Here is a 15,906-nt window from a genome sequence, read left to right as displayed (position 1 = left end):
TAAAATTGATTCATGGACAGCAACAGTTCTTCAAAGTCCTAGAATATTAGACTTGATTGCCACTAAAAAAAATTTTTTAAGGTATATACATGGTTTTTAATATTAATTGGTCAGGAATAGTAAAAAAAAATGCAGAAAAACTATTAAAAAGGATTAAGGCTAAAGGTACAAATGAGAGCCACTGGAGTACAATACAATCATGAGATTGTCACCTAGGTCTTGTGTTTTGTAGTTTTTAGGGCTTTGTTGTTTTAGCTTTAACAATAAATGTCATTTTGAACATGTGTAAAGTATTAGTTACAAATAGAATAAAAGGTATAGTTGGAAAATATCTGCACCTGTAATTTTATTCAAGTAAAATTCACTCCATAGCAGTTGTATCAATGTATACTACCAATCACAGCAAACAAGTTCCTGTTGCTGCCATGCACGTGGGTTACCAACTTATTGCTGATATTTGAGCTGTGCCAATTGGAGTTGGTTTTTTGGGTTTGTTTGTTTGTTTGTTTTTTGTTTTTCTCTTTTGGAGGCCTGCCATCCAGCTCCCAAATAAATATACAGAGACTTATTCTTACTTATGAATGCCTGGCCTTAGCTTGGCTTGTTTCTAGCCAGCTTTTCTAACTTAAATTACCCTGTTTCTCTTTATGTTTTGCCTCTGGGCTTTTTACCTTTCTTTATCCTACATATCTTTTTTTTTCCTTCTTACTCCGTGGCTGGCTGGGTGGCTGGGTGGCTGGTCCCTGGTGTCCTCTTCTCCTCCTTTTCTTGCTCCTCACTCGCTTGAGTCTAGAGTTCCTCTTCTATTTATTTTCTCTGCCTGGCAGGTCGACCTATCCCTCTCCTGGCTAGCTTTGAGAATCTGGCTCTTTATTAGACTAATCAGGTGTTTTAGACAGGCAAACTAACACAGCTTTACAGAGTTAAACAAATGCAACATGAAAGAATGCAACACATCTTTGCATCATTAAACAGATATTCCACAGCATAAACAAATATAACACATCTTCAACTAATATTCCACAACAGTCAATATGATTTTTAAGGTGATATCTCAGTGTAGGGTGGGTTTTCTGTTTATGTGTTTGTTGGTTGGTTTGAGGTAGCCTAGATTAGCCTCAAACTCACTGTATAGCAAAGGATGACCTTGACTGCTCGATCTTCCCCCCTCCATATGCCAAGTGCTGGGGTTACAGCATGCTCCACCATGCTCCTTGCAATATAGTTTTAATTTTAATTTCCCTTATAAAACTAGGAATCAACCATTTGTTTTTCTTTTATATCAAATTAGAGAAATTAGAGGTTTTTTCCTTATTGGCTTGTATCAGTCCTGTACATATCTGGGAAAACTATATCTTTTGTGATATTTGCAAATATTTTTAAATTTTCCTTATGTTTTATGTACATTTTCAAATACTCACATGTAATACATTTCATTTGTCTTTTGTAACTTTTAGGTTGTATTTTTATTTGTAAATATTAAGATTTATATATATATATATATATATATATATTTACATTATATATATTCTTGAGACAGAGTCTCACTGTGTGGCCTTGACTGACCTATAACTCTATTGATAGACCAGGCTGGCCTTGAACTCACAGGGATCTATCTGTCTCTGCCTTCTGAGTGTTGATATTAATGGCCGCCCCGCTCTGCAAGATTTATATTTAAAATTTCTAACCATTGAAATTTTTGTTGAGGCAAGGTGTTGGTATACAACTCAGACTGCCCTTGAATTTTCCTGTGTTGTTCAGCTAGCCTCCAATTCATAACTCATAATCTCTAACACCAATTTTCTTTTTAGATTTTTCCAGACAGGGTTTCCCTGTGTAGCCCTGGTTGTCCTGGAACTAGCTCTGTAGACCACACTGGGCCTTGAACTCAGAGATCTGCCTACCTCTGCCTCCTGACTACTGACTACTGAAATTAAAGGTGTGCACCACCATGCCCCGCTTCTAACACCAAGTCTGTGATTGTATGTATGCATGCTGTACACATGTGCACGTGTGTGGAGGTCTGAAGACAACTGCTTTCCTCCTACCTTATGTGGGTTCCAGGGATTGCACCAACCTTTTGCAGCAAGTACCATGAACTGCTGAGCCATCGCTCCTACCCTGAAACGTTTAATTTTTAAAACTAAACTTCAATTCTCAAAGGTTGTCTTTGATCTACACACATTTGCACACCTGCACTCACACTCACACATCACAAAGGCACACTCATATACACACCTGAATTTTTTCCCTATTCGATGTCTTTAGGAGGTAGAACAGCAGTAGATACTCAAACACTGCACAGTGCTTTTATGTATGTGATAAAAATATGCATGACACAAAATTTGTTATTTTATAGTCTTTTGTTATTTTGATTTGGTGTTTTAGGGGTAAGATCTTGCTTTGTGGCTCAGGCTGGTCTTGAACTTAATCAGAATCCTCCTAGCTCAGTCTCCCAAGTGCTAGGATTACGGGCATATTGCATGTGCCTGACTAAAGTTACCATTTTAGCAATCCTGATGATTATTAAAGCACATTTGTTGATGTGGGACTTGCTCTGGATGGACCATCCAATGGCCCCGGAGCTCCAGTGTGATAACCAGGGAGGAAGAAGCCCACTGTTAACGGCATTCTCTGCTGCTTGCTGTCAAGGGTAAGCAGCATCTGCCACGAGCTTTTACCACCATGGTATTTTCCTTTGCCTTGGCTGACCTTAGATGGAAAGGTCTGAAACTGGGAGCCAAAATCAGTCCTTGCCTCTTGGCATTGTTTCCGCGGGTATTTTATCACAGCAATGAAAAACACAGTCACTTTTGAGTGTGCCGTTCCACAGCGTTAAGTGCTTTCCAACTGTGGGGCAGCTGTCACCACTGTTCATTTCCAGAACGTCTTCATCACCATGAACAGAGACTCTGAGCCCGTTCCCTACCCATCCCTAACCCTTAGCAACATTTTCCTGCTTCCTATCTCTATAAATTTGCCTATTCTAGGTATTGCATATACATGGACTCACACAGCATGTGTCCCTTTGTGTCCAGCCTACTTCAAGTAGCAGGTTTCCAAGGTCTGTCCAGTTTTAGCATGTATTAGAGCGCTATTCCTTTTTAACACCATAAGCTTGTATTAGGCTTATGTAATCTATGTTAATATCTGTGTACCCATTAATGGACATTCAGGGTTGTTTCTACCTTTTGACTACTGTGAATCCTGCTGTACTCTGGTGGACAAATTCCTATTTAAACCCTACTTTCAGTTTGTAAGGGACATCATAAAATTTAGGTTACTGGATCATGTGATTCGTGTAATAATGCTATGTTTAACAGTTTCAGAAATCACCAAAATGTTTTCTAAAGAGGCTGCACTATTTTAAATTCCCATCATCAAAAGATAGCGTTCCTCCGGGCAGTGGTGGCACATGCCTTTAATCTCAGCACTTAGGAGGCAGAGGCAGGTGGATCTCTGTGAGTTTGAGGCCAGCCTGGGCTACAGAGTGAGTTCCAGGAAAGGGTCCAAAGCTACGCAAGAGAAACCCTGTCTCAACAACAACAACAAAAGATAAGGGTTCCAATCTCCCCTCCTCCCATCGCCCCTCTCTTCTTGAGAGTTTTGCCACATAACCCAGAAAAGGCTGGAATCTATGTATCCCAGGAGTAGGAACCCTTTTCGTGCTCGTGGGCACGTGGGTAGGGGTGGAATTTGTGGTGGAGCATATCAGATATTTCCATTACGATTTGTAACAGTAGAAAAAATGCAGTTATGAAGTAGCAATGAAAATAATTTTATGGTTGAGGTCACCACAACATGAACTGTCTTAAAGGGTTAAAGCATTTGGAAGGTTGAGAACCGCTGTATAACCCATACTGGCCTGAACTTCTTGATCTTCTTCTCTAACCTCCCTCCCCAGGGCTTGGATTTCAGGTACGGACTACCACACTCAGTGAGTTCTAGTTCTTTATATATATTCTTAATATTAATCCTTGATTGCTTATGACATGCAATTTTCCCCTCATTTTCTCATTTTGTGAACAGTACTCTTGCTGCTTTCATTAATTTTGTGTACCTCAAAACAGACTAGTAGGATGTATACTGTTACCATTGTATATATAAAACTAAGTCCAACCCAAAATAGCACAGTGCTTGGCACCAAAACCTGCTCATAACTTCTTAGACATTGTCTTTGTTGGTATTGCTAACTACGAAGAGTAAGTGGATCGGCTCCAAAAAGCAATAGGACAGGTGGGAGCGGAAAAAAACAGAAAGCCGCAGTCTGCTCACAGAGCCAGAGATCACAATATTGCATCTGCCCTCAAGAGATGGATTTCCAGGGTCCAGCTTAACATTCCACTGAACGCCGAACCAGCCCCGCCCCGCCCCGCCCCGCCCCATCGCCTCGCCCAATCCCAAGGCCACTTCCGGCCCGCCCCCCTGCTAGCCGCCAGCTAGTGTGCGCGTGCGCCCTGCCGGTGTTTTGCCTGCCATTAGTGGGCGAGGACCGACAACGCCCCTACTTCCGGCGCAGGGTAGAGCCCAGACAGGCGCGGCGCTCAGCGATGATGTCAGCTCCGGTTGCCTTGCTGAGTCGGAAGTGGGAACCTTTTGGTCGCTGTGGCTGTGAGGTGTCGTCGTTGCTGCCCTTCCAGGCTCTGGTAAGACAGAAGGTATCTTCAGGGGAGGAAAGTGTTGGGCCTGCGGCCGGGGTTTTCAGCTAAGCAATTGCCAGTGCAGGGCTCTGCACACTTGCAGCTCTCCCTTACCTGACCTGGGTCCCTCCTCTTGAACTTCGACCCTGTCTGATCTGGAAACCCTTATGGTGCTCCAGCGTCGGGTGTCTCTCCACATGTTCTTCTTTGCCAAACCCTGCTAGAAAGGACCGGAATGTTGGCTGTGGCTGTCTTTCGACTTCTTTTATCTAGGACCTGCGCCGGGTGGGTGGGTCTCCCTCCTGCCCACGAATCTCTTGCCAAACCCCAAGATAAAATATAAAGAGTGGACGACAGAAAGCCAGATGCAAACGGGACGAAACGAAGCTAGAGTCATAGTAATCACCCCAGTTGAGTGCATGTAGCAAGATGTTGATGTTTAAAGCGAGTGATGGGCTTGTCGCTGTAACTCTTCTGAGATTCTGCTCGAGTTTTTCTTGGATTGAGAAAACATTCTCAGATTGAGTGACCACAACTCAGAAGCTTTGTATTTAGTGGTGTTCCCTTTAGGATCCGTTTTTGTCTCCTAGAGCAAGAATGGGTTTTGTCTCGCTGTCATTGACTTTTTTTTATTCCAGAGAGAAAACTATAAAATGCGTCCCAAGACAGGATGCTAGGGTTTGGTGGAGTTTGGGTTTTTTCCTCTTTATCTTTATTTGGTTTTTGTTTTGTTTTGTTTTGTTTTTGGTTGGGGCATGTATGTGTTTCACTTGATGAAGTCCTTCTAGCTTGCAGATAAATGTGTTACAAGGATTTTTGTTGCGATACCGCAGGTAGCACTAAAGCTATTTCTCGGTAGAGCATGTTAGCCTGGAAACATTTTTTTATTCCAGAATAGAGACTTTATTAGAGACGATTTGGTACAGCTTAATTGGGCAGGGACTTGCTGGGATTGGAACACAAGCGCTGGTATATAGTAAATGCCCTAGCACTGAACTATACCCCACCCCATCCAACCCTATCCATAGAGCTTGGTTTCGACAGTCTCTGTTTTAAAGTGCTACTGGTAGTTCTACTTTAAAACCATATCAGACATGATCTTCAAATATCTGTATGCTCAGAGGAGCCAATAGTTGCTTTAAAAAATTAACATTACTCTACATAAGTGAAAGTTTAAATCAGGAGAGGATGGGAGAAATTTATGGGACCAATGGTAGACACTTCTTATAGATGTAGACTTTTGCAGTAGGTATACAGAGTGAAATTTGTTATCAAGGAAGACTTATTAAAAACAAATCAAATCCAAAGGCTTTGAAGGGCTGGTGGTTGTACCATCCCAAAAGCTAACAACAGAATGGGTGTGTTCCTGTCTGGCAGCTGAAAACAAGAGATTTGTTTATTTTTATTACTGTTAGTGTTTCTTTTTTCTAAAAGGATATTTTACTTATGTGTACATGTAAGGGCATTGGATCCCCAAGAGCTGTAGTTACAGGAAGTTATGAACAACATGGGTGCTGGAAACTGAACTCTAGTCCTATAGAAGAGCAGCAAGTGCTCTTAACTGCCAAGCCACTTTTCCAAGCTTTTGTTTGTTTCTTTCTTTCATGTAAAGATGTTTTTTTAACTTTATTTATGGGTGTATCTGTAAGAGTGTGTGGATACCTCCAGAGAACAGAAGCGGTTGCTAGATCCCTCGGAGTTGGAGTTGCAGGCAGCTGTGAGCTGCCCAGTTATGGGTACTGGGGTCCAGGCGCTGGTCCTCGAATGGAGCTGTAAATCATCCTAAATGAGCTATCTCTTCAACCCTTCATTTATTTCTGAGTCAGGGTCTCACTGTGTAGCCTAGACTGGCCTCTTGCTTCCAATTCCCAAGTGCAAGGATTAAAGGTGAGCACCACAGTACTCAAACTGAGAAATTTAAAACAAACAAAATATCAAGGTTCCATTTTATGAGACTTTTCTTTTCTTTCTAGGTACTTTAATTTACATGTGTAAGCTCAATGACTATATCTAAACTGGAATCTCCACAGAGATTTTCATCAGGTGATCAGCCCTCCTTTTCCCTGTAAGTTGTTACACCATTTAGCCTTGTTTCTAGAGAAAGAAATTCTCTGTACTGGTTTTAAGAAAATATAAAAAAGATGAGTTTAGTAAGGTAGGCGAAAACCGTTGTGGTGATGGTTGTTGTTTGTTTGTTTTGTTTTGTTTTATTTTGTTTTTTCAAGACAGGATTTCTTGTCTGTGTAACTAGCTGTCCTGGAACTCACTTTGTAGCCCAGGCTGGCCTTGGCCTTGAACTTAGTAGTGATTCTGCCTCTGTCTGCAAGTGCTGGGATTAAAGGCGTGTGCCACCACCGCCGCCCAGCTCAACTATATTTTTAAAAATTACTCAAGCCAGGCATGGTAATACATGCCTTTAATCTTAGCACTTGGAGACTGAGGCAGAAGAATCACTACAAGTTCAAGGCTAGCCTGGGCTACACAGTGAGACCCTGCTTCATTCAATAACAACAGCAAAGGCCTGGAGATGACTCAGTGGGTCAGAGCTATTGATGCCCCAGCATGAGAACCTGAGTTTAAATCCTCAGCACCTACATAAAGAGCTAGATGTGTCCACATGTACATCTGCAACCCCAGAACTATGGGGAATGGAGACAGGTAGTGCTTGCTGGCTCTCATCTTAGCTCCAGGTTCAGTAAGAGAGCCTGTCTCCAGTGAGAAAGGAGAGTGATGAAATAGGAACCCCAGTAACCTCAATTGGCCTCTATAGCTGTATACATATATGTCTCATACCTGTATCACACACACATACACACTTAAAACTGACTTATGCAGTTATGGACTTTGCCTGCATACCTGTGTCCCCCCCCCCCCCCCACACACACACACACACTCTTCAAGCTAACTTTTGCATTTAGTTGACTTCTATAACTGAAGTCTGGAAGGTGGCAACCCTAGGCTTGTGTTTTACTAGCCTAGCAACTAAAGAAGAAAGAGTTCCCTTCTTAATTGATTCAGCCAGAAGTCCAAAGACAATGTTCACTGATTCCTGTAAACCTTGATAGGGTCTTTTGCTCATTCTTAGATCAGTCACTTTGTCCTCTACCCCGCTTCTTGGAACCGGTGGATGAGATCAGTGCATCTGGATATATGTCTTGAGTGAAATTGATCCTTAGAGGAAAAAACTATGGTAATATTGAGGGAAAAGATGCTATTTTGTCTCTGGAATATTGCCAAGAGTTCACTATACGATTTGTCATCTTTTAGTGTTCAGGATACCTTGGGGTAGGGGAACGGTGGTAGGGAGCCAACAGTGAGACGACAGTTGAGTGTGGCATCACATGAATTAGAGGAGAACTAAGCTTATCCAGTGGTTATATGGGAGAAAGTCCTCTCAAGGACTGTTAATTCCAACATAAAATGATACTTTTTATTAAGTTCAACTGAATATACATGGCAAAGAAAAAGCAGCACCTAAGAGTTCATTTCCTTAGAGTAGGAAAGCCATGCACCATCCTCTAGGAGGCTAGAATGACTGGCAGTCACTATGGCTAATTAGCTTTTAGCTCTGATGCAGTAAAATAGCAGAGGCCATAAAGCAACTGACCGAAATATCTCAGAAGTGCCAAGAAGTGATATAAACTCTCTTCCTCCAGTAATTAAGGGTGACTTTTCCAATTTGTAGTAGCTTTTGTTAATATGATTTTGTAAGGAGCCTTACTTCCATGAACTGAAGGTAAGTTAAGCGTGGTGATTTGTTCCTATAATCTCAACACTGGGGTAGCTGAAACAAAGAGGATCATGCACTCAGGCCAGCCTTGGCAAGACCATATAATGGTGATGCACTCCTGTAATTCTAGCACTCAGAAGGCAGACACAGGAGGAGCATAAGTTTCAAGCGAGCCATCAAGTTCCAGGGAAGCTTCGGCTTTATAGTGAGGCTCTGTCTCAAAAACACAGACTAATTAACTAATTAACTAATGGTAGATCAAATGTTCTTCCTCCTCCCTATCCTATCACCTCATCTTTGAGGTGTTTTATCTATATTATGGTAGTCTACCTGACAGTTGAATTTGTTTTTTGAATATAAAAAAATAGATAAGCAGTAAAAATTAGTATAGAATCAAAAAAATTAGTTGAGCATAATGAATGCCAGTAACTCCAGTACTCTAAAGGCTGAGGCAGGAGGATCATGAGTTCAAGGCCAGCTTAGGCTATATAAAAAGATCCTATCCCATTTTAACAGAAAAAAAAAAAAAAATCAAACAAGAATGTTTAGACTTTAGTTGAAGAATGATCTGTAGTTTTGTTTTTATTTGTTTGTTTGTTGTTTGTTTTATGTGAGGAGATGTTTTGCCTGCACATATGTCTGTGTACCATGTGCATGCTTGGTGACTGTGGAGGCCAGAAGAGGGCATCAGATGCCCTGGGATTGGAGTTACAGGCAGTAGTGAGCTGCCATGTGGGTGCTGGGAATTGAACCTACGTCTTCCAGAATGGCAGCTGGCACTCTTAATCGATGAGCCATCTCTCCAGCTCCAGATCTGTAGTTTTAAACCTGTGAGTAGAATTAGGTTACTTAATATACATGAGACCTACAAACATACAGCTAATCTGATCCTGTCCTTGATCCAGCATTCATATCTGTTCAGCATTCCAAATCTGAGTATCAAGCCAGGCATGGTGGTGCATGCTTGTAATCCTATCACTTAGGTGTATGCAGAAGGATTAGGAGTTCAAGGTCCTCCTGAGCTACATAATGAATTTGAGCGCCCCCTCCCCTCTCCATGTATGAAAACCTGCCTTTTAGAAAAAGAAGAAATCAGTTCCTGTATAGCTAAGGAATTCCCAGCTTCAGCCCTGCATTGTAGCGGTCTGGGCAGGTGCCACCTCGTCTTCTGCATGTGAATGAAAACTGGTCTGTCAGCTTAACAACTTACGGGAAATTCAGAATTCTCGTGGTGGTACGTCTCAGTGCTGTGGTTACAGTTAGTGGGGAATCGCAGTCACTGACCGTCTTAGCTGTATCCAGTTGGTAGGTTTGTAACCATCTTGCCAAATATGTCTTGAGTTTGGGAACAGGAATTGGCAGGTCTTACTCCAGAGCATTTTCAAATGCGTGGTGCTCAAGAAATGGGAAAAGAACAAGGGTGGGTCTGCTCCAGTGCTTGTGTTACCTGTGCTGCTGAATCTAATTCTTGTCCTTTGCGTAGCCCCGCCCCCTAGGCTGGATGGAGGAGACCCTAAAGTGAAATGACAGACCAGGAGAATAACAACAACATCTCAAGTAACCCCTTTGCTGCTCTTTTCGGCTCCCTGGCTGATGCCAAGCAGTTTGCAGCAATCCAAAAAGAGCAGCTGAAGCAGCAGTCTGGTAAGTAGAGGAGCCAGTGGCAGCAGATGCCACGACCCAGAGCCGGGCCTTCCCAGGGGAAGGGTTCCTTAGGAAATTCACTGCCGTTAGAACTTAAGTTTGGGGCAGAGGTTGTTTTGCTTTTATTTTCTGTCTGTCTGTCTTGGTTTGAAGGCAAGCGTTGGTTTGTTGTTGGTTTTCACGGCTGGCTTTGTCTGAGGGGCCTCCCCTGTGCTGTCCTCACTCACATAAAGAGAGGTTGGCTAACAGGTGCTTCCAGAGGGGCAGGTGACAGCCGTGATCCCGAGGCTGTCGGGTGTTTCAGTAAAGGGAAATCTGCTGTCTGGTAGCAGCTTTGTAGCGTAGGAAGCCAAGGTGGTGTGGTAAGCAAGCTGCACGCAGCTGTAAAACCAGATCTCAGAGAATCATAAAAGCTGTCTGATCTCTTGACAAAAAAGAGCTGCTCTTAAGCCAGCACTTGGGAAGACCTCTCAGGTGAAGTGTATCTTTGGTTCTGCTGAGTGGCCCCCTTTGTAGCTCACTGCTGTTTAGGACAGACTGCTAAGAATCTAATCTTAGCTTTAATATGAAAAAAATGAAACTCAGAATAATCTCTCAATAGCCAGAAAAGTGTTCCTCATTTGGAACTGAATTTAAGATTGAGTACAGCTCCGTTCTATCTGGAGACAGACCGGAGAGATTAGAATATATTTGTCCCCTGGGACAAATTGTCCCCTGGGAGAGTCACAGCATTCAAACAAGAAATGACCACACACACACACACACACACACACACACACAAAAATAGTGGGTTTTTTTTTTCCTTTTGATAAAGGAGAAGTGGTTTCCGTTTTCCCTTCATTTATTTAAAAAGGTGTGTCGTTGAGGTGCGCTGCTGAGTTTGGCCTCGCTTTACGATTCGGATTGACTAGGCAGGAGGGAAGACGACAGACAGGGGAAGAAGAGGTTGTAGACGGAGGAAGAGAAAGGAAGTGTGAGGCTTTCGAACTGGCTGTGAACGGGCTGAGAGCATCGTAAGCCGCAAGCTGTAGGAACAGGGCAAGGACATGCTTTCTGTCACTGGCTTGGTCCCTCATCACTTAGTTTGTTTACACTGAGCTCCTCATGCCACCAGGTCCAACCTGTTTGTCACCGCAATTAGTATTCCGCCAGAACCTTTGGCCTCCTGTGCTGAGCTTCAGGTCTGTGAACTCATACAGGGAAGCATATCTTACTTCTGAGAGTTTGGTACAATTTTCAGAATACCACTTTGTCAAGAAAGAAAAGAAGTCGGCCAGGGAGTGGTGGCGCACACCTTTAATCCCAGCACTGAGGAGGCAGAGGCAGGCAGATCTGGGTTCAAGGCCAGCCTGGTCTACAGACCAAGTTCCAGGACAGCCAGGGCTGTTACACAGAGAAACCCTGTCTTGAAAAAACAAAAAAAAGAGAAAGAAAAGAAGTTGTCCACCCTCATAGTTTCTTCTGACCGGCAGGCACTATTTTTATAAGGACATTCCTGTGAGTGCCCTTCTGAGAGGCAACCTTTGAGTTGCTCTATAAAACTTTAAAGGAACTCAGTTGATAAGGGGGAAAAGGTAGGAAAAACTAGAAGACAAAATGTGACGGCAATTTAAATACCAAAAGATGAAAATTCCAGTCTCTCTAATCTACAGGAAAATGCCTGTTGAAACTACAGTAGGGGCTGTTGAGATGGCTCAGGGGCCAAAGGCTCCTGTTTCTAAGCCTGATGAGTTCAGTCCCTGGGATCCTCGTGGTGGAAAAAAAGAAAAGACTCCAACAAGTTGTCCTCTGATCTTGCATGTGCTCTGTAGCAAGCATACAACCAACCACACATACACACTCTAAAGAAATGTAATAAAAAAAATTAAACAATTAGATTTTTATTTGTTTGTTTAAAATGTCAAATTCTTGTCTTTATTTTTGGTCACGAGCATGTTTTAACAGCCTTGGTTTATGCATGCGACTATAACATCAGAAGCAATGCAGTTAAAAAAAAATACAACTTTTTAGAAAATTCCTCAATGTTCACTTCACGTTAATTATAAATAGCTGGGTGGAACGGTGTGTTTCTACATACACTGACAGTTATAATCAAGGTCTGTATACAGAAACGCATTGTTCTACCCTACATACATGTCATAAACACACAACAATAATAAGTAATTTTTTTAAGCCTACAACAGTGGTACCAGCCCCTAGGACTTGAAAAGCAAAATCTCTTCATACACACATGATATGAAGTATCCACCTAGGAGAATGCATACAGCAGGATTAGAGAGGTACTAAGAGTATGTGATGTGGCATTTTCCTCAAATTAAGTAACTTGAGCATTTGGGACATGTTAACTGTTTGACTGCATCACATTAACTAGTCCTAAGTGGCAGGCACTACCTGTCCAACATTTCATACAGAGCAGGCACTCAAAACATGTTGGCAAGTTGCTCAGATTGGTACACTTTCTGAGTAGACCTATGTGTAAGAGTATAATCTCAGGGTCTAATAAAGAAACATCAACTTGACTTCAAATAGTTCACATAACTTTATATCTCCCTAAAGAAAGCTTGTGTGTGTCTGGTGGATGTTGAATTGATGGTATAATGTTAAAAACTGGCCAAAAATGACCTAGCACCGAAGGCTCCCAACTGGAGGGATTTCAGTAATCTGAAACTTTCAGACCTGAGTGGCCGAACTGGTCTCCCTCAAAGGAGTACAAGGAGCTTCCAAGCTCAGGAATCATGTGAGTGTTCGGCTTTCCTCAAATGAACCGGTGAATGCTACAGAGGTAGCATAGTTTACCAAGTTACCTTCGAAGCCCCAAAACAAAAGGACAAGGTTCTTTTTCAGCTGTATTAATAGAACTGTCTAAAGTTTACAGTTCAGGCTCGCTCTTGGATACCTTGTCAATCTCATCTCCTTTTGTATCATGAGGGCATTCATGAGTCCACGCTCCCCTTGGCCCAGTGGCATCTATTGCCACATCGATGGCAGAATCGGGAGTCATCCATCTCAGGAACATGAGGAAGAGATAGCTGAAGACAGCCAGCAAAGCGAAAATGTGGCCTGTAAGTGGGCCACAGTGAGAGGTGAGCCTGGTCAGCCTCCCGTGCATCGGCAGCACAGCTTCCTCCACCACCCTCTCGTACACTTTCTCGGTCCTCTCGGCCACATTCCGCCAGGTGTAGAAAGCCTTCACTACATTGTGGATATTTTCTGCATCTGAGAACATCCCCGACTTCACTTGGAAAATAGCTTTTTCCAGCCCTTCACACAAAGATTTTACTGAAGGTTCACATAAAATAATAAGATTCTCCGGAAGCACTTCAGGAATCCCACCAACCTTGGTGCTGACAACCCGTAGACCACAGCTGGCGGCTTCCAGGATCGCCATGCAGAAGGCTTCGGTCAGGGAGGTGTTAAGAAAAATATGTCCTTGAATTAAGACATTTCTGACATCCTTGTGTTCTAAAGCTCCCAAAAGATGTACTCTGTCATGTAGTTGGTATCTTTCCCGTACTTCTTCCAAAACGATGCTCTTTGGTCCCTCTCCCCCAATTAGGAAATTTAACTCGGGATATTTCTGACAGAGTTCGGGTATTATACCACTAAGCAAGTCGATCCCTTTTCTGTAAACCAGTCTGCTCACGACAACAATCGTTATTACACCGCCATGCCTCCTAAGTGGTCCTGGGGTGAAGTCAGTGGGATCTACAGCGTTAGGAATGACGGACACTCTTTCAGGGTTCAGGGCTGCCCGCAGTACAGTGTTTTCCTTACTTGTGTAAGAGACACAAATGATGTGATTTGTGTCACAGAGAGACACAGTTAGAAGCTTGTTTGTAAGCACAGAGCTGACATCAGCAAATCCAAAAAGGGAATGATCTGTGAAAACTGTGTGAAGCCTCATTGTCTTGGCGTGGAAGAGAGCGTCATGGGCCATGGCAGAAAAAGAACTGTGGGAATGGATTATTGTAACTCTCTCCCGGACAAATATGTACCTGAGCAATGGCAGACTGTGGAAGAGAGTCGTGGCTGTAGATTGGTTGTACATGACTCTGAGAGGCAAGTAATAAACTTTGAGACCATTGGTGAGGTAACGGATGCCCTTTCGATTTCCGTAAGCATGGGTGATAATTATGACCTTGTGCCCCCTCTCAATGAGGCACTGAGAAAGCTGGTAAATGTGGCTCTCCACACCTCCCATGTTTGGGTAGAAAAAGTCAGAGACCATGCATATATTGTGTGTGCGGGTGCTGTTGGTGGACGGCATCACTGAGGGGCACTGCCCATGCCCACCTCCTCCTCTATAGGCCATGCTGAGTTGGTGCAGGAATCAGTTCTCAGTGCAAGCCAGTTAAGAAATGTGTCTTCTGTCACCTGAAGTTCACAGTGCAATGATTTTTCTCCTTATTGAAGGGTAGTGGTGCTCAAACAGTCCCCTTCACATTTTTTCTTGACCTTTCCTGTAGTCATGTGGGCCTTTCCTCCGTACGTGCCTTCTTTCTAGTAGGCTCCTCTATTTCCATGCCACCTCTGTAATTAGATCAAATTTATTAAAATCAAGAGACATTTTCTCATACCCCTAGCTAGTTATGTAGATGAAAGCAGTCTCTTTGAGAATAACTTCTGTTAACTTTTAAAATACTTAAGCGCTTTAAAAAATTTGTATTATGTTCATTTGATGTGTGTATGTGGAGGTCAGAGGATAACTTGCTTTGTTCAGTTCTCTCCTTCCACCATGTGGGCTCCAAGGGTTGAACCCGGGGAACCAAGTGCCTTTACCTGCTGAGCAGTCTTACCTACCCTAAAGTTTTCAAGCTCTTTGAGCCAACAATTCTATTTCCTAGATTTTTTTTTTTTTAAGATTTATTTATTATATATACAATGTTCTTCCTGCATGTGTCCCTGCAGGCCAGAAGATCTCATTATAGGTGGTTGTGAGCTACCATGTGGTTGCTGGGAATTGAACTCAGGACCTCCGAGAGAGCAGCCAAGTGCTCTTAACCGCTGAGCCATCTCTCCAGTCCTCTTTCCTAGATTTTTGTCTTACACAAATACTCACCCACATAAACAAAAACAATTAGATTACATTCAGTGCTGTATTACTTAAGATCATGAAACCCTGGAACAGTTTCTCATGTTTACTTGATGAATAAACATGGAGTTTAAGTGACTACATAAGTCATAGTAAAGGCAAAAATTACATTACAATGCAACTATTAAAAGTATGAGATGGACTGGGCCTGCTAATGCAGGCTGGTGATCCAGCTACTCAGGAACCTAAGGCAGGAGCATCAGAGTTCAAGCCGTCCTCCTCACAGAGTTTAAGGCTGGCCTGGGCAATATAAGACACTGCCTCAAAAAAATCAAAAAATAAGGCTGGGGATAGAGTTCATTTGGTAAAGTGCTTGCTTGCCCTGGGTTTAATCCCTGGTACCACATAAAAGCAGATGTGGTGTGCATCCCTTTGATTTTGGGAATTTGGTGGTAAAGACAGGAGGATTAGAGGTTCAGGATCATCCTTATAGGGAGTGTGAGGACAAGAGGAGGCCTGTTTCAAACACACACAACACACAGGATTAATCCATGGAATGAAGAAGGTCTCTACATGACTTCCAGGGAATAGTGTTGGTGTTGGTAAGTTAAGGCCTATTGAAGGGCTGGAGAGATGGCTCAGCAGTTTAAGAGCATGTGATGCTCTTGCAGAGGACCTGGGTTTGGTTCCCAGCACCAACATGGTGGTGGCTTGTAACCATCAGTAACTCCAGTTCTAAGGCTTGAAAGCCCTCTTCTGACCTCTTCAGCCATAAGGCACACACACATTGCACATATATACATCCAGACAAAACACCTATACAAACAAATAATTTTTAAAGCCAGTTGAGAAGCTAGAGA

General features: G+C 42.8%; 1 protein-coding gene and 1 pseudogene across 5 annotated transcripts in view; one reads left to right on the top strand and one right to left on the bottom strand.

Annotated features, from left to right (window-relative positions):
* The first annotated feature begins 4,454 nt into the window (after positions 1–4,454).
* The window catches only part of Ube4a (ubiquitination factor E4A), a 43,674-nt gene continuing 32,222 nt past the window's right edge, over positions 4,455–15,906 (top strand). Inside the window, exons 1-3 of one of the 5 annotated variants that reach the window (XM_076576155.1) lie at positions 4,455–4,646; positions 6,614–6,705; positions 9,854–10,014. In XM_076576155.1, the coding sequence (XP_076432270.1) occupies positions 9,894–10,014 (121 nt within the window). In that variant the 5' untranslated portion in view covers positions 4,455–4,646; positions 6,614–6,705; positions 9,854–9,893. Of the gene's footprint in view, positions 4,659–6,421; positions 6,528–6,613; positions 6,706–9,853; positions 10,015–15,906 lie in introns of those variants that run through there. The other 4 variants (XM_076576152.1, XM_076576153.1, XM_076576156.1 and 1 more) reach the window with 4 other exon arrangements.
* LOC102926138 (phosphatidylinositol N-acetylglucosaminyltransferase subunit A pseudogene) lies at positions 12,741–14,466 on the bottom strand (annotated as a pseudogene).

This window comes from Peromyscus maniculatus, chromosome 7, assembly GCF_049852395.1.
Source record: "Peromyscus maniculatus bairdii isolate BWxNUB_F1_BW_parent chromosome 7, HU_Pman_BW_mat_3.1, whole genome shotgun sequence".
NCBI classification, from domain to species: Eukaryota; Metazoa; Chordata; class Mammalia; order Rodentia; family Cricetidae; genus Peromyscus; species Peromyscus maniculatus.
The sequence above is the reverse complement of the archived record's forward strand: the minus strand, read 5'-3'. Positions and strand labels throughout refer to the sequence as shown.